The sequence below is a fragment of the Gracilinanus agilis genome, chromosome 3 (genome assembly GCF_016433145.1).
Source record: "Gracilinanus agilis isolate LMUSP501 chromosome 3, AgileGrace, whole genome shotgun sequence".
NCBI classification, from domain to species: Eukaryota; Metazoa; Chordata; class Mammalia; order Didelphimorphia; family Didelphidae; genus Gracilinanus; species Gracilinanus agilis.
Window position 1 is genome coordinate 346047774 of NC_058132.1, and position 27111 is coordinate 346074884.

The 27111-nt window shown below is 37.1% G+C and overlaps 1 protein-coding gene across 1 annotated transcript in view; it reads right to left on the minus strand.

Moving 5' to 3' along the window:
• Positions 1 to 4670: 4670 nt before the first annotated feature.
• The window catches only part of TIMMDC1 (translocase of inner mitochondrial membrane domain containing 1), a 33754-nt gene continuing 11313 nt past the window's right edge, over positions 4671 to 27111 (minus strand). Inside the window, exons 6-8 of the mRNA XM_044666757.1 lie at positions 17653 to 17731; positions 7407 to 7517; positions 4671 to 4895 (exon numbers count right to left, since the gene is read on the minus strand). Coding sequence (XP_044522692.1) covers positions 4742 to 4895; positions 7407 to 7517; positions 17653 to 17731 — 344 coding nt within the window. The 3' untranslated portion in view covers positions 4671 to 4741. The remainder of the gene's footprint in view (positions 4896 to 7406; positions 7518 to 17652; positions 17732 to 27111) is intronic.

A 27111-nucleotide genomic window follows, 5' to 3' on the forward strand; every position in this document is an offset into this window, starting at 1 on the left:
CTTAAGGGGCTTATATTTAATAAAAGAAACAACATATGCATGTAAGTATATACAGAATAAATATAAGGTAGTTTAGGGAGGAAGGTATCAGAAAAACCTTTATATAGACAATAGTGCTTGAGCCTCAGAGACATGAAGAAGGAATTCCTTTATTTTGCTTTTATGATGATGTCATTTTCATTTAGTGCAAATTAAAATTCTTAGATCCCGTCTGAATTATTAGCTCCTTTTACATCTTCCTAATCAATTGCCAGTTTTGTTGATTCTGCTTCTGCATCTCTTGGATAGATGAAGGAATGAGGAGTTTATTAAGTGCTTACGGTATGTGCTAAGTGCTAGGGTTATAAATGGAAAGATAGGCCCCTGAATTTGAAGAGACCTTAGAGGCCATGATCCTCTCATTTGGCATAAGGCTCTGGGAAGGGAAGTGACTTGCTTGGACCTCAAATCCTTCACTCACACAGCCACCATCCTAGTTCAGACCCTAGTCATTTTACTAGTCTATTCCTAATTGCCCATCTTTCCCTTTTTTGACCCAGGTGCCAAAATAATCTTCCTCCAACATAGTCAAGACCTTGACATTCCCCTACTAAGAAATCTTCACTGGCTTCCATATGCCTATAGGATGAAATGCAAACTGTATAAGTTAAATTGTGCTGAGACCTCACTAGGTCCAGCAGGCCCCAGACCAGACCATAATTTCTCATCTCTTACTTTATTGAGGAAATTGAGGCACCTCAGTATCCCTCTTCTTTCCTCTTCATCTCAAAACCCATTGACACTCTCCCTCAGTCTCTCCTTTCCTCTAGGCTTTGGTGATGAGGTGGACCTCTTTGCCAAGGTCAGATCTTCCCCAAGTGGAATTTAGATCTCATTCCCTCCCACCTTCTTCAGCAGTCTGCCTCCTCAACTATCTCCCTCTCTAGTTAATCTTCGATTTCTTCCGACCTTTCAAAATGTTCAACTCTCCCTCATTCTTCACTAGGCTATACCATGCCCTTCAAGCTTTCATCCTATGACTTCTCCTCCCTTTCTCAGTTAAATTCTTATATGTAGTGTATACTTGCTTCTACTTCCTCTCTTCTTTCACATTAATACTTTGTGATCTGGCTTTGAATCATATCATTCAATTGAAACTATCCTTTCCCAAGTTACCAATGGGCTTAGTTGCCAGATCTTATTTTTTTTTTTCCCTACCTCTTCTTCTTGACCTCTTTGCTTGATCTAACAGTGCCTACCATGGTCTCCTTCTGAATATATGCTTCTGGGGTGGAGCCAAGATGGCAGCTTAGTAGCAGTGAAAGCCTGAACCTCTCTGAGAATCCTTCCAAACCAACCTTAACAGAGAGCCTCAAAATGACTTCAGGTACAGATCCAACAAGGAGATGGACTGAGGGAGCTCTCCTGTGGGAAACAAAGGTAGGCGGAGAGAGTTTATTTTCAAGGAATAAGGGGGAAACCAGAGGTAAAACTGCACAGAGGGATGTCGGCTGACCACTCCCCACCTACTGCACCAGGTTACAAGCTTAGCCATAGGCCAACTTTATGATCCCAGGACCTTTTCTAAGCCAAAAACAGAGCACACCTCACCCACTCCTTGAGGTCCCTGCCCCTGGCACCGGCCTGCAGTGAGGCTCAAAGTTAAGTCTGTAACTCTGGCTCTTTCAAGCCTGCACTGCAGTGAAGATCCTAGCCCCAGGGCAAAATAGCTCACAGTGTTGAGTCTTGCAAGCCATCAACAGAAGAGACGGAATTAATAGTTTTCAGATTTTCCAGTCCACAGGTAAAAAAAAAAAAAAAAAAGATCTGGGGAAATGAGCAAACAGCAAAAAAAACACCTAACCATTGAAAATTTTACGGAGACAAAGAAAAGCAAGGCACTGCTTTAGTAGGAAACAGTGAGATCCAAGCAATTACATACAAAACTTCAAAGAAAAATGGGTATTGGTTTCAGGAAATGAAAGAATTCAAAGAGGAATTCAAAAACTAAATAGAAGATGTGGAAGAAAAATGGGGAAAAAGAAATGAAAGTAAAGCAGAAAGAAAACAATAGCTTAAAAAACAAAATTGATCAACTGAAACAAGAGGCACAAAAATCCACTGAAGAAAAGAATATCTGAAAAAAATAGAATTGACCTACTCAAAAAAGTAGTAAAAAAAATTCAATGAAGAAAAGAATTCCATGAAAAGTAGAATGGACCAAATGGAAGAGGATCAAAAGACCACAGAAGAAAATCAGGATCTAAAAATTAGAATTGGGCAAAATAAGTTAATGATTTCATGAGATATCAAGAAGCAGTCAAACAAAATCAAAAGAATGAAAAAATAGAAGAAAATATGAAATATCTCACTGAATATGTTTCTTTCCATTTCCTTGGCTCCCTTTTTACCAATCTATATTTCTCATTCTCCTTTGCTGATTTATCACCCCCAAAAACCAGTGTTGTGTTCTAACACATCTTTAAAAAAGTCTAAATAAAATTTTGTCCCTAAAAATTATCCCTCTTCCAAATTCCCGTATTTCCATTGAAGGCACTACCATTATTCCAGTCTCCCGGGTTCTTAAGCTCAGACTTATTATTTATTTCTCATTCTCAAATCAGTCCTCAAATTAATTGCCAAGGTTTGTTTTCTGCTTCCATAATCTCTATGCATATGATCACCTACCCTAGCTCAGACTATCACATCTCACCTTCACCCCCTACAATGGGGTCTTAATTGAGCTCCTTGTCTTGAGTCTCTTCCTTTTTTCATCATCTGCTTCATCCTCTACATAAAGGGCAATCATTTTCCTTAAGGACAGGTCCTATCTGTCAGTTCCCTACTCAATCAATGCCAGTGGCCTCCTAGATTCAAATATAAAGTCCTTTGTTTGGCTTTAAAAGCCCTTCCAGCCTCATTAAACATTACTCCCTTCCCCACACTCTAACGCAGCCAAACTGACCCTCTTTGTTCCTTTCTCTCATCACTCTGCCCTTTCATTTATCATGTCTTCCACTGAAAATGTATTTCCCCTTCCTTAAAGATGAAATTGAAAGAGGCAGGTAGGTAGCTCAGTAGATTAAGAGCCAGGCCTAGAGACTAAACATCTTGGGTTCAAATTTGACCTCAGATACTTCCTGTGTGACCCTGGTCAAGTCATATGCCTAGCCCTTACCCCTCTTCTGCCTTGGAATTGATAATTAATACATTGCTAGGACAGAAAGTAAGGGTTTAAAAAAAGATGCAACTGAAGCCATCACTTTCAGAAGTATCCTTTCTTGATCCCCTCAATTAAGTGTTCTCCTTTCCTACCTTGCCATTTAATTGCTTTGCATTCATTTTTTATTCTACATGTATTTCTTCAATATATAGTCAAATATGTTCTCTCCTGACAAAATTCAAGGGGAAGGATTCATTTTTTGCCTCTGTATCCAAATACATCTGTATATACATATTGTCTCTTTGCAGCAAACTCCTTGGGGGCAAGAATGCTTTCATTTTTACATTTTTATCTTGGTATCCCTTGCATATAAGTTTGATGTTTGTTCAACTTAATTGTAGCTAATGTGACTAGAGCCTTTTGTTAAATTGGTTTTTTATTTTCATCTTTAAAGTATCACTGTATCTTAGTTAAATAAAACACATTAGTCAATCATGTATTTAAATAAACACATTTTTAATTTTAAAAAGCCATTCAGACCTGTGCTTGATTTATGAGGCAATCAGTCAATGACACAATGACTTCCGATAAGCTTTTGGCCAGCTTGTTCATTCTATTTCCTATTTTGGGGGTTATCTTCCAACCTTCTCTTTTAGAAGAATGTTAATACATAAACAAAGATATAAAACTCTATTACTCAAGCAAGTCTTTAAACATTTTCTTGCTTTTGGGAAAAAAAAAAAGAATAAACATCCTTAGATTCAGAAGAAGAAAATAGATACCATCTTCAGTAGCTGAACTCTTGGTAAATAAAGGCTCCCAGCCCCAGTCACAAATTGACATTTCATGAGTCAGTGTTTACTTGATGCAAGAGTCCAACATAAGCATGATGTTTATTATTAAAACTTTAGGAACTCAGAGACAGGTGGTTCAGGGGATATAAAGCCAGGCCTAAAGACAGGAGGTACTGGGTTCAGTTGTGGCCTCAGACAATTCTAGTTGTGTGACCCTGGGCAAGTCACTTAACCCCCATTGCCTTGCCCTTACCACTCTTCCACCTTAGAACCAATATCAAAAACACTTTAGGGATATAACAGTAGTTCATCTAGATTAGTGATTCCCAAAGTGGGCACTACTGTCCCCTGGTGGGTGCTGCAGCGATCCAGGGGAGCGGTGATGGCTTTTTTTTTTGTATTACTTTCTATTCTGAGTTCAATAAATAGTTTCATAATTTCCAGGGGGCACTAAGTAATATTTTTTCTGGAAAGGGGGTAGTAGGCCAAAAAAGTTTGGGAATCACTGATCTAGATAGAACCCTTTAAAAAAAAAAAAAAAGAACCACTAGGGGGCAGCTGGGGAGCTCAGTGGATTGAGAGCCAGGTCTAGAGACGGGAGGTCCTAGGTTCAAATCTGGTCTCAGACACTTTCCAGCTGTGTGACCCTGGGCAAGTCACTTGACCCCCATTGTCTAGCCCTTACCACTCTTCTGCCTTGGAGCCAATACACAGTATTGACTCCAAGACGGAAGGTAAGGGTTTAAAAAACAACAACAACAAAAAACCACCAACTCATTAAATGTCTCCTATGTCTAGAATCAAACTAGTCCCCATCTTTACTATCTGTTGTTGAAGAAGGGTTTCTAGGAAGATTTAAAAGCTCTTCAATTCTCTTTGCATCTCTTTCTGATTGATTTTCCCCTAAGTTACTTTTAAACTCTTCAGTGACAGCATCAGTAACATGTAGCCTGGCCTTCCTGCAAAAAATGAAAAAGACAGATCAAATACAATTCTATGTCTTCACATCACACTAGAGAAAAGTGCCCAGTCTCTAGTTCCTATTATAATGGCACTATAAATTGTGGGTTGAAATTCATCTAGTAGGCAGATATTGCTATTTGCTTGTCCTAAGGCATGGCTGCTCAGATACTGGTCCTTTGCCAAACTGCTTAATATGAATTCCTTAATAGTAGGTTAATGATTTCTTGGCTTTCAACTCCCTATAATCATGTTGGCTCTGTCCATTCTACAATTACTGTTCTTAGAGTAAAAAGAATTAAGAATTAAGTAGTTCTGTTCTTAATTATTGATATCGATAATCCCAAACACACACTCCAGTGGTCCTTATCCCTTTTTGGTTTATCTTCTTTTTGCCAATACAGTTTATAACACAAAGTAAAAAGCCCTGAACCCTTTCCTGGTCCCTAGACTCTGTTTGTTGAGTTCCAGTGTTTCAGACACTTTATTCTCAGAAACACTTTCTGATTGGTTTTCCTATTTTTTTCTATCTCTTCAGTGAGCTGAGTAGCAAGTACTAATTTTCCACTATTTTTATCATTTCATCTTCATCCCAACTGGTTTTTCTACAATTGTTTTTAGGTTGCCTCAAGACTTCTGTGGCAGTACCTGACTGCTGATTCAAATTACCGCCCTCTTCAAACTCCTCCACTAGTCATGTATATCTTATTCTGCCCATCCTCCTTTCCAAAATCTCTTATCACTTTCTCAACAAATGATTTTTAATGATCTTAAAGTTAAAAAAAAAAGCCAGGGAACATCTATTTTTTATACCTTTGTAAGTTTGTGATATTATTGACTTATATTTACAAATTTAAGGATTTCAAAACATTTGCCTTATAAAAGTCCTATGAAGCAGTAAAAATATTTTTATTCCCATATTGCTAATAGGAAAACTACAATTCAGAGAGGTTTAAATGGCTTACTTAGGGTTACGTACTTAAGTGTTAGAATTAGGATTCTAAACCAAATCCAATATATTTTCCATATGATTCTCTATACTAGATCTAATTACCTTGTGACTACTGTAAAAGTAAAATTTGGAAAATGCCATCTAAAAGTGTATATATTTCTATGGACATGGGAAATGTATCAAAACTACATTTCCTGTGATCCAACATGGTCCAACTGGTTTCCGTTTCCGGGTCTTTGGGCATGGGGAGGCCTACGTCGACGCAGAGAGGGTATATAATCTCCTGGGTTAGGAGGGAGTGGTCTCTTTGCCAGGAGGCTCTTGGCCAGGAAACAGGAGACAGTAATGGAGGCGGCAGTTTTGAATGCTTACAAGAGCGTGGCCTAATGATTTTATCTATCAGCATGGCTTTAATTAAAATACTAATATATATATTTATACAAGCCTTTATCATTTTTAATATTAATACTACACAGTCCAGTTTTTCTCCTTTTTTCAAATTTCTCAAAATTCACTTCTTGAAATAGCTTATTATTATGGACACAAGGCCAAAGGACCATATAGTCAAATTACAGTTCTCTATTCCTATCCCATTTGGCAGAGATCACATCTACCTTCTAACTTCCTTACCAGAATAGTTAGATAAACTAGCTGGCTGCATTCATCAGGCCTTGTGGCTTTTCCTGAACTATTTTTACCTCTATTGCAAGAGGTTCAAATTAAAATAAATTCTTTTACTGGATTTTTAAAAGAAATGGCAAAAATGTTTTTTCTTTATAACATTTCTAAATTCTCTCTGAGTCTCCCAAAATGTCAATGAAGTAAGATTCTCAGCATCTGGAGAAATGTAAACTCTAGAATGTTAAAGATATGTGATATAGAAGTCCTGGTACTGGCTCTCCAAATCCAAGTAAAGTTCACCCTTTACCTATGCTGATCCTTTCAAATCATGTCTTATATAAACAAAGGGGAAAAAAAAGGAGAAAACATAAAGCCAAATACATCGAGCATGCTTTTCCTAACAAAGGATCATACACATAAACAGCCTAATCATATTAGAGAGAAAAATTAGTGACCCTATCATTTTTCCCATTTTTTCCATTTGCATTATCTACATTTATTTCTTTTTAACCAGGCTTGTGATTTTTATGGGGGTAGGGAAATCCTGATGAGGAATTTCCTCCCTGGCACCTCCCTGGCAAATGAATCTTAGAGTTGTCTGGAACACTGAGAAGTTAAGGGACTTGCCAACATGTTCAAAGTCAGTGTATGTCTAAAGGTGGGACTTCAATTCAGGTCTTCCTGACTTCAAGGCCAGTTTCTGTTAAGCTATGCTACTTTTTGTAACAGAAATAAATAGAATGTATTTTGGTTCACTTTTTATCATTTACATTTTAAAACTTTTTTTTAAACTAACTATATTTTAGAATTAGATGATATGGTAAAATTTAAAAGTCTCTTTGAATGCAATAACAATATAAACAGTGGCTGACAAGAAATCCAATAAGGCCAAGCATAACATGCTTGAGAACTGACACCAAGCAGCCTCTTTATTTACCATTCATCCAGCTTTAACTCATAGAGCTCCTTCCGGGTCTTCTGTTTTCTATCCCAAACAGTCTCTCCTTGATACTTCTCGATGGCCTTGATCATGACCCCAAAAGGAGCCCTGGGGTAGAAGGACAGAGAGAAGGGCTTAGGACAGCTAAATGGGCATGTAGGCATATAGACAATCATTCAACACCACCTTTTGTTTTGCTTCATTGTTTAGGGCTTAATAAGAGGTTATTATTATTTTGTTTCATCTGTTATATAAATGGAAGAAGAGAGTGAAGGGAATAAATATAATTTTATAATACACAAAAAATATTAAAAAGTACTCTAAATAATGATCTATGTGGGAATGCTTATAACCCCACAATTCTGCTCTTCCACTACAAAAAGCTTCTACTGGTATTTAAGACATTTGAGATCACAGGTTTATTTTACTTTTTAATCAAATATTCCACATAAGTTTTCTAAAGTCATATGATCCAAATTGTCTCTCCCACTTTTTCCCTCCCTACTCCCAGAGCTGGCAAGCAATTCAATCTGGATTAAACATGTATTATCAGGCAAAACTTATTTCCATATTATTCATTTTTAAGTGAATAATCTTATAAAATCAAAACTCCAAAACATATAGCCAAATAATTAAGTGATAAAACATGTTTCCGTATGCATTCCTACACCAACAGTTCTTTCTTTGGAGGTGTATAGCATTGTTGTAAGTCCCTCAGAATTGTTCTGGATCTTTGTATTGCTGTCAGTGGCAAAGTTTATCACATTTCATCATTCCACAATATTGCAGTTGCTGTGTACAGTTTTTCCTGGTTCTGCTTATTTCACTCTGCATCAGTTCATGGAGGTCTTTCCAGCTCTTTCTGAAATCATCCTGTTCATCATTTCTTATAGTACAATAGTATTCCATCACTATCATATGCCACAATTTGTTCAGCTATTCCCCATTTGAGAGACATTCCTTTAGTTTCCAATTCTTTGCCACCACAAAAAGAGCAGCTATAAATATTTTTATACAAACAGGTCCTTTCCCACTTAAAAAAAACTTCTTTAGGATATAGACCTAGTAATGGTATTTCTGGATCAAAAGGTATGCATTTTTTATAACCTTCTGGACATAATTTCAAATTGTCCTCTAGAATGGTTGGATCAGTTCACAACTCCACCAGCAATGCATTATTTTCCCAATTTTGCCACTTTCCCTCCAACATTTATCATTTCCCTTTACTGTCTGTCATATTGGCCAAAATGATAGATGTAAGGTGGTACCTCAGAGTTGTTTTAATTTGTATTTTTCTAATCAAGGGTCATTCAGAACATTTTTTCATGACTTGATAGCTTTGATTTCTTCATCTGAAAACTACCTATACATAGCCTTTGACCATTTATTAATTGGGGAATGACTTGGATTCTTATAAATTTGACTTAGTTCTTTATATATTTGAGAAATTAGACCTTTACAGAGAAATTTATTATAAAAATTTTTCCCCTAGTTTGTTGCTTCTTGTTCTAATCTTGGTTACACTGGTTTTGTTTGTACAAAACATTTTTAATTTAAGATGATTATGATTAATATATTTTTATAATTATAAGTTATGTTTACATTTATATATCATAGTTTAAGTATATTATATAAATTATAATATTTAGGGGCAGCTGGGTAGCTCAGTGGATTGAGAGTCAGGCCTAGAGACAGGAGGTCCTAGGTTCAAAGCTGGTCTCAGACACTTCCCAGCTGTGTAACCCTGGGCAAGTCACTTGACCCCCCATTGCCCACCCTTACCACTCTTCCACCTATGAGACAATACACCGAAGTTAAGGGTTTAAAAACAAAAACAATAATATTTAATATGATCAAAATGATTCATTTTACATCTTATAATGTTTTCTATCTCTTGATTGGTCATAAATTCTTCCTTTCTCCATGGATCTGATAGGTAAACTATTCTATGTTTCCCTAATTTATTTATATCACTCTTTTATGTTTAAATCATAAACCCATTTTGACTTTTTTCTTAGTATAAGGTGTGAGATATTGATCTAAACTTAATTTTTGCCATACTGTTTTCAGATTTTCCACACAATTTTTGTCAAATAGTGAGTTCTTATCCCAAGAGCAGGAATCTTTAGATTTATCAAACTCTAGATTACTGAGGTCATTAACCCCTAATCTATTCCAATGATCCTATATCAATGGATCCTACATATCCTATATATAATGGGTTCCATTGATTCTTTTTCTTAGCCAGTACCAGACTGTTTTGATTATTGCTTTATAATACAGTTTAAGATCTAGTACTCCTAGTTCACCATCCTTCACATTTTTTTCATTAGTTCCCTAATTATTTTTGGAAGAACTTTTGTTCTTCCAGATGAATTTTGTTATGATTTTTTTCTAGTTCTATAAAATAGTTTTTTGGTAGTCTGATTGGTATGGCACTAAATAAGTAAATTAATTTATTATTATTCTATTAGCTCAGCTTACCCATGAGCAATTAAATGTTTTTCAAATTGTTTAGCTCTAACTTTACATGAAAAGTATTTTGTAACTGTGTTCATTCCTACATTTGCCTTGGCACATAGATTCCCAAATATTTTATATTGTCTAGAGCACTGATGGGCAAATTTTTTAAAAAGGGAGCCAAAGGAAAGGAAATGCTCATCTGTCAGTCTGTTTCTAAACTCTTTTGAAGTTTCATTGTATTGTATCCTAATCATTGTATTCCTCAGATTAGGAATAATGTCTCCATGGCCAGACAGAACATTTCAGGGGGCTGCATCTGGCCCACGGGCTGTAGTTTGCCCATCATTGGTCTAGAGTGATTTTAAATGGAGTTTCTCTTTCTTACCACTGAACTTTGTTGGAAATACAAAGAAATGCTAATGATTTATGTGGGTTTATTTTGTATCCTGCAACTTTGCTAAGTTATTATTTCAACTAGTTTTTCAGTTGGTCTGCTAGGATTCTCTAAATATACCATCATATCTTCAGCAAAAAGTGATAGTTGTTTCCTTATTGCCTACTTTAACTCCTTCAATTTCTTTTTCTTCTCGAATTGTTAAAGTTAGCATTTCTGATGCAATATTAAATAGTGGTGATAATGGGCATCCTTGCTGATGGTTTTAAATTATTTTAAGGAAAAGCCCTTCTATTCCTATGCTTTCTAGTGTTTTCAATAAGAAAGGGTGTTGTATTTTGTCAAAGGCTTTTCCTGCATCCATTGAGTTAATCGTGTGATTTCTGCTATTTTGATTATTGATATGGTCAATTAGGCTGATGGCTTTCCTAATATTAAACCAGCCTTGCATTAGGTATTAGCACCATATTTATGTCATAAAAAGAATTTGGTAGGACTCCTTCTTTGCTTATTTTGCCAAATACTTTATATAGTATTGAGATGAATTATTTTTTAAATGTTCAACAGAATTCATTTGTGAATCCATCTGACCCTTGGGATTTTTTCTTAGGAAGTTCCTTGATGGCTTCTTCAATTTCTTTTTCTAAGATGGGATTAAGTATTTTTTTCCTCTTTTGTCAATCTAGGCAATTTATATTTTTGTAAATATTCAGCTATTTCACATAGATTATCAAATTTAGTGTCATGTAATTGGGCAAAATAGCTCCTAATGATTGCTCTAATTTCCTCTTCATTGGAAGTGAAATCACCCTCTTCATTTTTCATACCAGTGATTTATTCCTCTTCTTTCATTTTTAAATCAAATTAACCAAATGCTCTATTTATTTTATTTGCTTTTTATAGAACCAACTCCTAGTATTATTTATTAGCTTAATAGTTCTTTTACTTTCAATGTTATTAATTTCTCCTTTTATTTTTAGGATTTCCTATTTATAGCTGCACTCTTTGTGATGGCATAAAACGAGGGTATGCCCTTCAATTGGAGAATGGCTGGGCAAATTGTGGTATATGCTGGTGATGGAATACTACTGCGCTCAAAGGAATAATAAATTGGAGGAATTCCATGTGAACTAGAATGACCTCCAGGAATTGATGCAGAGTGAAAGGAGCAGAACCAGGAGAACATTATCAGGAGACTGATATACTTTGGTAAAAGCAAATGTAATGGACTTCTATACTAGCAGCAATGAAATGACCCAGGACAATTCTGAGGGATTTATGGAAAAGAACACTACCCACATTCAGAGGAAGAACTACAAGAGTGGAAACACAGGAAAAACAGCTGCTTGAACACATGGGTTGATGCGGACACGATTAGGATGTAAACTCTTAATGACCACCCTAGAACAATTGTCAATGATATGGAAATAGGTCTTGATCGATGACACAGGAAGAAACCAGTGGAAATGTGCATCGGCTACTGGGGGATGAGGGGGGGGGGGGGAATGGGGAGGAGAAAGCAAGAACATGAATCATGTAACCATAAAGAAATTTTTTTCTAAAGAATTTAAAAAATTAAAATTATTTTTAGGATTTCCAATTTAGTCTTTAACCGGTGATTTTTAATTTGTTCTCTTTCTAGGTTTTTTTTTTTTTTTAGTTACATGCCCTATTCATTGATCTGCTTTTTCTCTATTTTAATGATATAAGAATTCAGGGATATAAATTTTCCCCTGAGTATGGCTTTGGCTATATTCCAAAATTTTTTATATGCTGTCTCCTCATTGTCATTCTCTTCAATGAAATCAGTGATTATCTTCTATGATTTGCTCTTTGATCCACCCATTTTGAAGAATTTGATTAGTTTCCAATTAATTTTTAATTTGCCTTTCTGTGAACTATTATTGATTATAATTTTTACTGCATTGTGATCTCAAAAAGTTGCAATCATTGTTTCTGCTTTTCTGCACTTGGTTGTGAAGTTTTTATGCCCTAATACACAATTTTTTTATATGTACCATGTGCTGCTGGAAAGACAGTATATTCCTTTTTTATCCCTAATGAATTTTCTCCAAACATCTATTAAATCTAACTTTTCTAAAATTTCATTAACTTCCTGTATTCTTTTATTTTTTGGTTAGATTTATCTAGTTCTAATAGGGAAGGTTGATGTCCCCTAATATTATAGTTTTACTGTCTATTTCTTCAAGCTTCTTTAGTTTCTCCTTTAAAAATCTGGATGCTATACAATTTGGTACATATGTTAAGTACTAATATTACTTAATTGCCTATACTACCTTTTATCAAGATGTAATTACCTTCCTTATCTCTTTTAATCAGGTCTATTTTTGCTTTAGTTTTGTCTGAGATCATGACTGCTACTCCTGCTATTTTTTTTAATCTGTTGAAGCCCAATAGACTCTGCTCCTGCCTCTTACCTTTACTCTGTGTGTGTCTACCTAACTCAAATGTGTTTCTTGTAAACAACATATGGTATGATTCTGGTTTTTAATCTACTCTGTGACCTGCTTCCATTTTATGGATAAATTCATCCCATTTACATTCACAGTTATGATTACCATCTGTATATCTCCCTCCACCTTGTCTTCCTCTGTAAATCCTGCCCTTTGTCTTTTTTCATTCTTTCCCTCCATACCACTATTTTGCTTTTAATCATTCTCATCATTCCCCCTCCCCTTATATTACTCCCCTTCCCAGCACCACCCTTCTCATTCCCCTCCTACTTCTCTGTAGGGTCTTTTAATCACCACTCCCCAACTTTTCCCTCCCTTATATTACTCCCCTCCCCACCATCTCCTTTCTTATTCCCCTTCTACTTCTCTATTGGGGGTAAGATGGGATTCTATACCTTAATGAATCTGACTATTCTTCCCTCTCTGAGCCAATCCCAATGAGAGTAAGGTTTAAGCATTACTCATCACCACCCTCATCTTGCCCTCCACTGTAGTAGATTGCCACTCCTCCCCCTGTGCCTCTTTATGTGATATAATTTAAGCCATTTTACCTCTCTCTTCCCATTCGTCTTAAAGCAATCCTTTTTAACTCCTAAATTTTTTTTTTTTGCATATCATCCTAAACAACTCACTACCACACCCTCCGTCTAGGTATATTTCTAACTAATACAATAAAGATAAAAATTTTTAGTGTAACAAATATCTTTCCATATAGGAATATAAACAATTCAATTCAACCTTATTGAGGCCCTAAAATTTTTTCTCTTTCTTATTCACCTTTTTATGCTTTTCTTGAATCTTGTATTTGGGCATCAAATTTGCTGTTTAAGTCTGGTCTTTTCTTCAAAAAATACTTGGAAATCTTCTATTTTATTTTATTTTTTTAAGACCCTTAACTTCTGTGTATTGGCACCTAGGCAGAAGAGTGGTAAGGGTAGGCAATGGGGGTCAAGTGACTTGCCAAGGGTCACACAGCTGGGAAGTGTCTGAGGCCAGATTTGAACCTAGGACCTCCCATCTCTAGGCCTGAGTCTCAATCCACCGAGTTACCCAGCTGTTCCCTCTTCTGTTTTATTAAATGGCCATACTTTCCCCTGAAAAAATATAGTCAGTTTTGATGTGTGGTTGATTCTTGTTTGTAAATGTAGTTCCCTTCCCTTCTGGAATATCATATTCCAAGCCTTCCAGTCCTTTCATGTGGATGTTGCCAAATCCCGTGTAATCCTGATTGGGGCTCCATGATATTTGAATTGTTTCTTTCTGGCTTTTTGTAGTACTTTCTCCTTGGCTTGGGAGCTCTTGAATTTGGCTATAACATTACTGGAAGTTGTCATTTGGGGATATATTGCAGGAGGTGATCTGTGGATTCTTCCAATTTCTATTCTACCCTCTTGTTAAAGAATATCAGGGCAGTTTTCTTAGATAACTTCCTGTAATATGTTATCATGGCATATTATCATGGCTTTCAGGTAGTCCAATAATTCCTAAATTGTCTCTCTTGGATCTATTTTTCAGTTCAGTTGTTTTTTTCAATGAGATATACCTCATATTTTCTTCTTTTTTTCCCCATTCATTTGATTTTGTTTTATTGTTTCCTGACGTCTTATGAAGTCATTAGCTTCTATTTGCCCCAATTACAATTTTTAAAGAATGAATTTCTTCCATGATCTTTTGATCCTCCTTTTCATTTTGGTCCATTCTACTTTTCATAGCATTCTTTTCTTCACTGGATTTTTGTGCCTCTTTTTCCAGTTGACCAATTTGCTTTTTAAGCTATTATTTTTTTGATATTACTTTCATTTCTTTTCCCCAGTTTTCTTCAATCTGTCTTATTTGAATTTTTAAGTCCTTTTTGGGTTCTTCCAGCACCTGAGACCAATTCCCATTTTTCTTTGAAGTTTTTCATGTGATTGCTTGGCTCTCACTATCCCCTATTGACTCTGTGCCTTGCTTTTTGTCTCCAAAGAAATTTTCTATGATTAGGCATTTCTTTTGCTTTTTGCTTTATTTTCCTAGCCTTTTTTGCCTGGGAGTTCTGAAAGCTGCTGATTCTGTCTCCTGTTAATGGCTTGCAGGACTCAGCACTGCTAAGTTATTTTGCCCTTGGACTAAGGGCTTCATGATAGCACCAGCTTGAAAGGGCCAAATGGAACTTAATGTAGGCTGGTGCCAGGGCCTGGAACTTCAAGGGATGGGTGTGGGGTGCTGTCATGCTGGTGTAAACAAGGTCCTGGGATCCTAGAAGTTGGTCTATGCCTGGTCTCAGTACCTGGCTCAGCAGGTTAGTGGCAGGCTCTGGGGAGGGTGGGGGGGGAATATCAGTCAGAAATCCTGTGTTTTTGTGTACCATTTTGGTTCTGGTTCTGGTTCCCCCTTAACCCATGAAAATGGACTCTCTGCTTCCTTTTCAAGTTGTATTCAGCAGGCGAGCCCCTTCATTCTGTCTTGTTGTTCGTTTTTGACTCTCGTATTTTTGAGGTGCTTTTTAAAGATTGGTTTGGAAGGATTCTCAAATTGGTTTTCAGCTTTTCGCTGCTACTAAGCTACCATCTTAGCTCCACCCAAAAGAGATCACAATCAAAAAAGGAAAAACTAATGAAATAGCTTCCTATAGAATGGAAATAAAGTCAGGGAATTCCCTGACAGGTAAAAGACAAAGACATTACACCCAGAAGCAAGCTTTAAGATTCATTCTCACAGGAGAAAAATAAACCAGAATAATTCATAAAAATATGTATTTCTTGAGGAAAACTGATGAACAGCCTTAGGTTGAAGGTAGTTAAATGTCTCATCAAATGTAAAACTGGACTAGTACACTGAGCCACATCAAGCACTTTAGTCAAACACTACCTTGCAATGACTGGTTCTGTTATGTCTAGATAAACCAGATGCGTCTCAAGAGCAGGGGCTATGGTTTATTTGGTTTATTTTTCCTTTCTCTATTTTCTGTGCTCATAAGTCTTTTCTTATACATAGTAAACAACCAATTATAAATGTGTATAAAGTATTCAAAAGGAGCTTGGATAATCACCTATCAAGGATGCTACAGAAAATATTTTTGGAGGGTACTGTTTCATAGGCTGGATGAGCTAACACTAAGGTCTTAGACGAGAGATAGGGCACCTTTTAGAGACAAACTGCTTGATCCTGTCCCCATACCTCCCCCTAGACTGAGTGTTGTGCCTCCCCCCACCAAGTACGAGGCACACCCCACAACTTCCTTACCCCCACACAGGGAAGGGAGAAAGTGCTCACATTGGGCTATTGGACAGAGGGATGGGTGATATGAAAAAATATCTTCAAGCATGGTGGAAAGGGGGGAGTGGCCCGAGTGTTCTTCCTTCCAACTCTTCCGCCTTATCTAGGGATGGGAGGTGGGGAGCGAGGGTGGCCATGTACCCACAGAAAGTTCTCTGCCTATCATCTTTGTCACCCATTCCATAGGTTTGCCATCACTGCCTTAGACAATTCTAAACAGAATAATTTTTTGAATCTATAAATGACCAAGGATATAACGCCATGTGGCAGGCATTACTTGGATTTTCAAAGTATTCTCAAAATCTAGGATATTCCAAAAGGCTTAGCATAGTTTTAAGTCACTAAATCTTAAAACTTCATTAAGAGGGGCAGCTAAGTGGCTCAATGGAGCCTGGAGGCCTGGGGTCAGGAGGACCTGGGTCCAAATCCAGCCTTAGATAGTTCCTAGCTGTGTGACCCTGGGCAATTTATTTAATCCTATTTGTCTACCCCTTGCCATTCTGTCTTAGAGCTGTTACTAAGAAAGTAAAAAAAATTTTTATTTTGGATTCTGGGGATCCCTTGAATCTATATAATTAGAGTGTGATGTTCATAGAAATTTTAATTTGTTGGGTTTCACAAGGTCTATCACTTTGGTAATAAAATATTGACTTAGAATTGAAAGGGGCTTTACAGGTTATCTCAAACAACCCTCTTATTTTAAAGATGAGACAATTTTCAGACATACTGGCACTAAATCCAGGTTCTATTCTGATTCCAAATCCAGCACTATTCCCATCTGACCACAGTGAAAGCAGATTGTGATTTTGCAGTCCAGATTTTCTTTAGTGTTCTTTCACATTTATGCAAATAGCTGAGTTGCTCCAATTCAAACTGGTACTTGTTTATGTCTATGTGGTTTTATTTTACCTAACAGACAATAGTTATATATTTGAAGAAGTAAATTTAACTAAAGTTTGCTTGAAGAAGGAAGTATTTTTTTCTGAATCTAACAGAAAATAACTTCCATCTCTGACAATTATTACACATTCTATTAAAAATATTTTTGTCACACATTTGAACAAACTTTATCCTACTAATGCGGCAGCTATAATTCTTCAAAAATAAAAGAAAAATTAATTTAAAGGATGTTATTTCTTTTTCTATCCCCAACTAAAAACCATTTAGTTCAAACTCTGTTTCAATTTGTTTCAATAGTCAGTGGTATTTAAATATAAATTGCTTTTTTTTTAAACCCATACTTTATATCTTAGAATCAATAACAAGTATTGGTTCCAAAGCAGAAGAGTGTGGTAAGGGCTAGACAAATGACATTAAGGACTTGCCATACCCCTAGCAAGTATCTTGAGTCAAATCTAAACCTAGGATTTCCCATTTCTAGACCTGGCTCTCTCTATCCACTGAGCCACCTAACTACCTCTAAATATGAATCACTTCTACTGAAATCTGTTAAGTGAAAAAGCGGAGGTGAAAAAATAGATTGAATTAGTATTATCATTTTGTGCCTAATCATAGTTTTAAAGTGAATCTATCCCTATAAGAGTCATGATCTTCTAATGCTCTAAGGATTTAATTTTTATTTTGGGGAATATATCATAATTTGACACATTAACTAAAATTATGCTAATTTGGACATAAACCATGTAAATCTTACCCCAGAATGGCTCCAAACAAACCACCAGTCAGCATACTACTCAGACCCAAGTAAAATCTGAAAAGACCTCCAGTAGCAGCTATTAAAAAAGCAGAAAAGAAAGGCAGGTTTTAAATTAAACATTAGAATTATGGTCTCAGTCATTTCACACTTTTTTTATTTCACATGGGTTTTTTTCCTGCTAAAATGGGCTCAGAAATTGTTAGTTTTTTGGTCAGTACTCTACCATCAGCTACAGTTGGAGTATCTGTTTTCCCAACATTGATCTTTTTATGGTACATGTTCAAAGGGGCTCTTTTCTTTTTCTCATATCCTACCTAAAACTGTTTCACTTGCTCCCTGAATATCATCCTCATCTACTTTCTATGACTTTATTCCTATTTGCCCTCTAGCACCAGCACCTTCAATCTCTGGCTATCAATTGGTTTTCTCTCTTCAGTCTCCAAAGAAGAAGATATTTTCCCATATTTTAAAAAAAAAATCCTTATTTGATTGAGTCCCAACTTCACTATTTATTAGAGAGGTGAGCATGGGCAAGTCAATGAACATTACTTACTTAGGTTCAATTTCCTTTTCTCTAAAATGAGGCTAATAATACTTGCCCTATTACCTCAATGTGTTATTGCTAGCACAAAGTTTTTGTTCTTCCTTTTTCCTCCATCTTTGACTCAGGAGGGTCATCTCCTCACAGTTGCATACTTTTTAATATTCTTTTTGCTTCCTTTTTTTGTTCTATAATTATCCAAAGAACTTGGGGTGGAGGGGAGGGGGTTCTTTCTCCTTCCTTCCCACTTTTATTTCATTTTTGTCTCCTTCCAAGTGAAATTACTCTGTGATTACTAAGTTTAAGAGTCTTGCTTACGAATTACCAAAGAGAGACATAAGTTTTGAAATGAAATTAAACATAAAAAAGAACAGTATATCTAAAAAAATTCTTGAAAGTTCCCCCACATTCCCTATAGTCTCCCTCGAAATTTCTAGTTGCATCCTTATCTTTCTCTAGCCAAAACTGATTTAGAAAAAAGAGAGAGATGTTAGAACTAGAAATCATTGACTGAAACTCTCTCACTTTATAGATAAAGATAATGAGGGCCACATTTGTTTGTCCAAGATTACAGAGCTGGTTAGTGGCAGGCCTGGGACAAAGACTTAGTCAGAACTAGAAACCCAGTCACTTTGAGAGGCATCGTGGTATAACTGACAGAATGTTAAATTAGGCATCAACAGGACTTGAGTTTAGATACAAGCTCTGCAACTTAACACCTTCATAATCTTTAGCAAGTCATTTAATCTCTTTGCCTCAGTTTCTTTACTTATAAAAAAATGAAGTGTTTGAGACAGATGACCTCAAGGCCCCTGTAAAGCTCGTCTCCAGTTCATACTTTTCCTCTTATCTTCTAAAAGTCTAGTATTCTTTCTATTACTATGAACATGTTAGAGAAGTTTTAAGAAATATTTATTCAGTTTTAATTATATGTATTGTTTTCTAATTTTTTTTATTACCTAACTAGTAGTTTTTACATAACATAAAATACATAACTAGATTATGAGTGAACAAAGCTTTGGGGGTCTGGACTAGGAACCTAACTGCATTTATAATGTTTAATTTATTCAAACACTTATTGGGTGGCTCCTCTGTGTGAAGCACTATGCGAGGCATTGAAAGAAATTCAAAGGTAAATAGACTGATTCTGAGTTAACTTTAACCAGGCTTTTATGGCACAATTCTATGCTTTTATATACTTCTCCTAGCAGTTACTCCAAACCTTCCTCTTCTAACTCTACTCCCCTGTACTACTCTCAGATGACCTAATTTATCTTTCTCCACACCAAAAAACAAATGAAAAAAACACCCCAAAACTCCTCCCTGTCTTGACTCATTCTCTCCTTCTCCTCTATGGTCTGAGAATGAGGTGGCCGTTCTCTGTACCAAGACTAATCCATTCCTCTGTGATTTTGGTCCAAATTTCTCTCATCTTCTCCAGAATAGTATCTCACTGCAAAATTATATAGATAATGAAAGTTGCAGAGAACTTAGAGAATATCTAGTCTAAACCATCAATTATCTTCATTCTCTCTTAGCTACAGTTGTTGTTTATGGTTTAGTCATGTCCGACTTTCCATGAACCAGTGTCCAGGGTTTTCTTGGTAGATTCTGGAGTGATTTGCCATTTCCTTCTCCAGTGGATTAAGGCACACAGAGATTACGTGTCTTGCCTGGGGTCACACAGCTAGTATCTGAGGTTGGATGTGAAATCAGACAATAACTGAGGACAGATTTGAACTTGGATTTTCCTAACTCCAGACCCAGTGCTCTATCCACTGTATCACCTTGCTGCCTCCTTTTTAATTTTGATACTGGCTTTTTCCTCTGCCTGCAGATATGCTCAGGTCTCTCCTATCATTAAAAAACAGATAAACCTTTCCTCATTCATATTCCCTTCTCAGTACCTTTTCTCTCTTCCCCCTTCATGCCAACTTTCTAGAAAAAGCAATCTAACCACTAATATGGAATGGCTCAACAAAACTGTGGTAGATTCATGTAATTGGATATTATTGCAACATAAGAAATGATGGCTATGAAGAATTCAGAGAAACATGTGAAGACATGTATGAATAATGCATAAGGACAAGCAGATCCAGGAAAACAGTATATAATGGTAATAAATGTAAGTAAAATCTTAAATGAAGTTGAATACTACATAACTGTCATTTCAAATATGATACTTTTTAAGAGATAAAAGAATGTCCCTCCCTTTGGAAGTAGGGATGCAAAAGGTTGCATGTACTGTTAGATGGGGGTCACTGTGTATGCAGTTGTGCTTAACTGTTCTCTTTGTCACAAGGGAAAGCTGACTGGGACAGAGAAGTGCCAAACAAATGAAGAAAACAGAAAGGAGCTCCTGATACAATGAAAAAATACTATGGATAAAAGGAATTGAAGAAGTCTCCAGAAGGAAATAATCTTGCAAATAATGACAACTGACTCCCCAGAAATGAGAATGGAATTACCACAAGAATGCCCAGAATGATAAGGAAATTGAATAAGAAAATGAAAGGAAGATCCAAGAGACTTGTCTCTTCACACAGAGATGATGGAGCCGAGGTACAGAATGAGATGTACATTTTCAGAAATGGCCAATATGATGATTTGTGGTACTTAATTCTACTTTGTTATGATGAAGGGTTTCTATAAAGAATGAAGGAAAATTTAATGAACAGTGAAAGAGACAAAAAAAGGAACATCAAGAAAATATTTAAAATACACAAAAGACAAAGAAGATTCAGAAACAAATTGTAGAAGACAAAGCTCAAGACTCCAATGAGCAAAGATATGAAGACATGGAAGGCAAAATACCTGACACCCTATTAAGGACAACCCTGAGCCATAAAGCAGCTGAAGTCTGTCACATATCTCAACTTTTCACCCCAAGGCCCACTGCCTCAAGCAACCCCCCACCACCCTGCAAAATCACTCATGTATGTATTTCCTTGGGAATCTAAGCTAGGTTGTTACATGTTGATTTATGATCTATAGAAATCACTATGTAGATTTGATATGGTAAACTAGATTACATAGTACCACTTTATCATTTTTTTTAAAATTTACCTTCATTATATAAGTGGAAACATGTGCAAAAACCCCAGCTTGCTTTCTCCCTCTATAAAAGTAGATGTAACTTTTAATAAAGTGTTTTTGGTTGCTATCAGCATCTCTAGCCCTCCTGATCCCGCACAGGTGTTTCACCTCATCCTTCCTACCACACCTCATTCTTCTTACCCCTTTGGGACCCCTTGACAACAAATCACAAACAGGGCAATTTGGTTCCCACCAAAAGTTGAAACTGATATGTCAAGGTCAGGAATCAGACTTGTGATTTCACTGGCATAGAGAACTCCCAGAAGAAGAAATTCCCTCCAAATGCACTTTGGCACCTTCGCCTAAGCTACTGAAGGGGACCCATGCTGGGTTTACCAGCTAGAAGAGGTTAGAACAATCTCCCTAATTATTCCCCCTCCCTTCCCCCCCCTTTCTCTTTTCTGCACACCTGCTATATAGAACAGGTGAGGAAGTACTAGGTCAAAAACAACCTCCCCCGCCCCCCTTAATTGCATGTTCCCCCTAGCCCCCTACAACTTGGCTTGAGGTGTGTACAAGGCTGATTGGGTTTTAAGAGGTGTGCACAGAAGAGCGTCAAAATTGGATGTTAGATTGTAAGCCACTTCTATGTACGAGGAAAATCTCACCCCTGAAACTATACTTAAATACCTGCCTCAAGTTCAGCAGGTGCCTTCCAACTGAGTTATATCATGGTTGCAGAGGCCCTCGTCCAAAAGTAAAATAAAACCAGCTTGCTGCTTTGTAATCTGAGTCTTGGTTTGTTTTTTTTTTCATTCTGAGTCGGTGGGCTCACATCCCACTCACTACTGAGAAGTCGTTAGTTGCCCCAGTGTCATATAGCTAACATATAACAGAGGCAAGACTTGAACCCAGGTCTTCATGGCTATCCATTACAGCATGCTGCTTTTAAAACAAAAAATAAATATATTTTTTTCTTAAACCCTTAACTTCTGTGTATTGGCTCCTAGGTGGAAGAGTGGTAAGGATAGGCAATGGGGGCTAAGTGACTTGCCCAGGGTCACACAGCTGGGAAGTGTCTGAGGCCGGATTTGAACCTAGGACCTCCCATCTCTAGGCCTGACTCAATCCACTGAGCTACCCAGCTGCCCATTAAAACAAAATTTTGAAAAGCATGTTAAAAATTCATTTTCACATACTATCCTCTTTTTATCTTGAACTTTTTATCTATGAACATGTTCATATACAGTTGACAACTAAATTCATAATAAAAAAGAAAATTTTTTAAAGTTATAAGGAAGAAAACTGAGCTTCTAAAAAAAACCAAGCAACTGTCCTTGAATGAGGAACTTGGAGACAACCTAAAAATCACTGGCCTGCTACAAAAACATGAGGAGAAAAAGACCCTAAAGCCATTTTTCAGAAAATCATACAAGAAAAGTAGTAGTACCAGAAAAGCCAGAAGTCCTGGAATTGGAAGGCAAAGAGCAGATATTGCATCCAGGGTCAGGAAACACTTCAACTCAGATCTTCCTAACTGTATCCAGCACTCTATCCCTTATGCTATACTACCTCAAAAATCAGTGTGCTGCCAAGGTACTACACAAAACAAGACTTAAAGGAATCTGTGATCTCATCAGTGTTGGTAACATACAAAGGACAAATTATCACCAATTCACCACCTAATTTCAGGTTCTCATCATCTCTTACTCAAACTCTTACAATAGCCTCCTGATTGGTCTCTATTGCTCAAGATTCTCCCCACTCCACTTCATCTGCCACTCAGCAACCAAAGTGATTTTCCTAAAGTACAAGCCTGATCATGTCAGCTCCTACTTAATAAACTCTATCTTCTAGAATAAAATACAAACTCTTCTGTTTGGCATTTAAAGTTCAACACAACTTAGCCACATCCTACCTTTCCAGCCTTATCCCCTCCCTACACTGTACAATCCAGTCAAACTGTCCTTCTTGCTGTTGCCCACACACACTCTCATATCCCATTCTCCCCACTTTCTACTGGCTGCCCCCCCATCCCTACACAATGCACTCCCTCCTCACTTCTGCCTCTAGGTTACTTCAAAGATCTTCTGCAGGAGGCCTTTCCTGGTCAACCCCACTGTCCAATGGATAATGCCTTCCTTTCCAAGGTTACCCTTTACCTGCTCTACATGTATTTTGTATATACCTGAATCTATGCATATTCTCTCCCATTAGAATACAAGTTCCTTTCTTTGTATCACTAGTGCCTCAGTAGCTTAGGGTTTATTTCTTATCCCGTGCAACTTTTATTCAGGTACCCATATAAACTCTCTAGAAGGCACTACCAAAGTGCCAGGAGCATTCCTAGTATGCAGGCTATGTTAGCCTCTGCTCTTAGTACATGCCTGGTCTACCTCCTTTAACAGTCTTCCATCTCTCTTTCTGCTGCCTCCTTGGCACATTAGTAATATCCTACAGGCTATTCATGCCCTCCATTGACTTTTGGATGACCCCTGAAACTTATTCTTCATAGACTGTGGCATTTTATGACTTGCAGCCATAGGGTATCATATGAAGAATTTTTAAGTCTATCTTGAAGTTCTCACTATAAATGAAACCTGAAGACAAAGGGAAATTGCAGCTAAATAAAAAGATGGCTGGTAGGTTTTCCTTGATGAGATAAATAAAGGTGTTGACTGCAACAGTGTGGACCAAATTTTGCAAAGGAGAGCAGGCAATTGGAGTTGAAGCTGGCCTCAGGAGATTTTGTTTGGGAGGGGCCAGTGAAGGAGGTAGTTTGGTGAAAATTCTGAAGATTCTAAACTGCCAGCAGCCAACGGCCAACTGCCAAAGACTCCTGAGAGGATATTCAAGTCTCAGGTGGGCTTTGGGGTGGATGGTTGTGGGTGGCTGACAAGTTCTGAACAGGAATTTAGCTCTTATGAAACCCAAAATTCAGGGGAAATCTGGACTACAGAGGGAGAGGGCATTTGGGGGACCCTTCCTTGATCCCTCTTATACCCCTTCCTTGCAGTTATTCCCCCATTTGTTAGATAGTGTTAAGGATAGGATATTGTGAGAGGAGGGAGAGTCAGTTTCTGAGTCAAATCTACAGAAGAAATCTGAACTGCTCTCTTGAGGTTCATAGTTGATAGAGAAATTATCCCTGTACCCTCCTTACTCAAAAATCCTCAAACATCCCGTACCCTGTTATCCTGAATTCCCTGATCCTTATAATAAATCTTTATTAGTTTATTAGTGGTAGTTTGGGGCTGTCACTTTGAGGGGAAGAAGACTGATCTTGTGGTTGAGGGGAAGACAAATATCAAACACCATCTTGAAGGGTAAAGCTACTAGAACTGAGGAGTTGGGAGGCTTGTCTCCATAGTGCTGGCTCTGAGGGTGGAATCTAACTCATTAGGGTCACAACTGAACCCCAACACCTTCCTTCAACATCCCCACTATAGCTTTGCCAGTTGGGAACCTTTTTGAGTTTATTCCCTCATAGATCTTCCCTGGAGTGTGGGTGAGTGAAAAGCTGATCTGGTCCATTGAAAGCTAACAAGGGGAGAGTCTAGATACCCACCCATTTACCATCAATACTCACCTACATACATGACAGAATTAGTTTTTATCACATATTCAAAAACAATATAATTTCAGTGGTCATTATGCATTGCTGGACAGGTAAGCACTTGCAATCCCCACCCCAAAAGATGATTATAACTCTTTGCCATTATCTGTTGCAGAGGATCAAGAGGTGGTAAAATACTATCAAGAATCTGAAAAGACTGTCCAAATTAAATCAACCCTTAGGGGAGAATGGCAAAAACTGTTAGAAAAAAGAGCTTAGAAGTAAATAATAACACACTATTATATAAACAGTTAAGATACAGTTCACAGAGTTCTTTCTTCACAACAATCCTCAAAGTGCATTATCTAGATTTTACAGATACAAAATTGAGGCTCTGAAATTATAAGTGACTTGTCCATGACTATATAACTAAAAAATTAGAGAGGATTTATGCTGACATATCTCAAATCCAAGTCCAGCACTGTCTCCCTTATGTCTCCCTGATAACTCGCATACTGTTACAATGTTTGCAAAATGTTTGTCAAAAGGCCACTTGAAGTTATAAAGAAACAAAGATGATATACTAAGCCAATATTCTGAATCTGTTAATAAAAGATGCTGCACTGACAATTAAGAAAACAGAGATCAAAGACAGCGTGGATGGTTTTGTGTGGGTCACTTGTCACAAAGGAGTTTTTAAATTCTTTTGTTTTTATTTTGGGAGGCTATGGGAAAGAGAAAAGGGGGAAGAATGAATGATAGTAATGCCAAAGGAAGAAAAGAAAAGAAAGTAAAGGGGGAGGGAGTGTCACTGAAGCATTTTTAAAAATACATAAGGAGTCCAACTATTCTGGAGAACAAGCTGGAACTATGCCCAAAAAGCTATAACATTGTGCATACTCTGACCCAACAATACCACTACTAGGTCTGAGTCTAGAGATCAAAGAAAAGGAGAAAGGATCTATCTGTACAAAAATATTTATAGCAGCTCTTTTGGTAGTGGGAAAGAATAGAAAAAATTAAAGGGAAGCGCATCAATTGGGGAATGGCTGAGCAGGCTGTGATATATGATTGTGATGAAATACTTAAATGAACTAAGGCAAAGTGAAGTAAGCAGAACCAGAAAGTCACTGAATACAGTAAGAGCAACTATGAAAGACTGAGTTACTCTGATAAATACAATGATCTGAAACAATTCCAAAGGACACATGATGAAAAATGCTATCCACCTACTGAGAGAAATGATGAACTCTTGAGGGCAGACTGAAGCGTGCCTTTTTTCACTTTTTTTATCTCTCTTGCTTTGTGTGGATTTAAAAAAAAAACATGGCTAAATTTGAAGATACATTTTACATGTCTTCACATGTATAACTGATATATGGCTTGTCTTCTCTATAAGTGGGATGGGAGCAGGATAGAGAGAATTTGGAACTCAAAAACTTTTTTAATAAATGAAAAATTTTAAAACAGATAAAAGGGAACAGAAGCAAGGGCAGAAGGAGAGGCTGTCTAAACTTGACAAACAGCAGTTAACATGAACATTTCCACATAGAAAAAAGAAGAGATCCTGTTGATCACCTCTCCTCTTTAGGTTATCATGTTATGGTCCTTGGTTCACTCTCAACTGTATGACTTCTCTTTCTCAGGATCCTTTGTTGTATCTTCATCCAGGTCCCACTCCCTTAAGTATCTCTCAAATCTCTGTCTTGGGCCTTCTTCTCTTTTTTACTCTATACTGTCTTGCTTGGTGATTTTATCAGCTCCCTGTAGATGACTACCAGATTTATATATCCAGACCTAACCTTCTCCTGATTTCCTCACATCACTGAAAGCCTCGTAGATATCCTGAACTGAAGGTTCAGAGGCATCTTAAACCCAACATATCTAAAAGACAACTCATTATATTTCTCCCCAAACTCTCTTCCCTTTCCCAAACTTCACTATTATTGTCAAGGTCAACACCACTCCCCCAGGTAACCAGGCTCATAACCTTAATTCTTCTCATGAATTCACCAGACATATCCAATCTGTTGCCAAGATTTGCCATTTCTCCCTTCACAATATCTCCTATATATGTACCCTTCTTCCTACTGTCACAGTTGCCACCCTGGTATAGATACTCATTACCTCTTCCATGGACTATTGCAAAAGTATTCTTGTTTCAAATCTCTCTCCGCTCTAATCCATCCTCCATTTAGCTGCCAAAGTGATTTTCTAAAATGCAGATCTGACCATGTCACACACCACCTTTTATGAAATTCGAGTGACTCTCAATTATTACCTCCAGAATCAAATATAAAATCCACTGTTTGGCCTTGTAGCC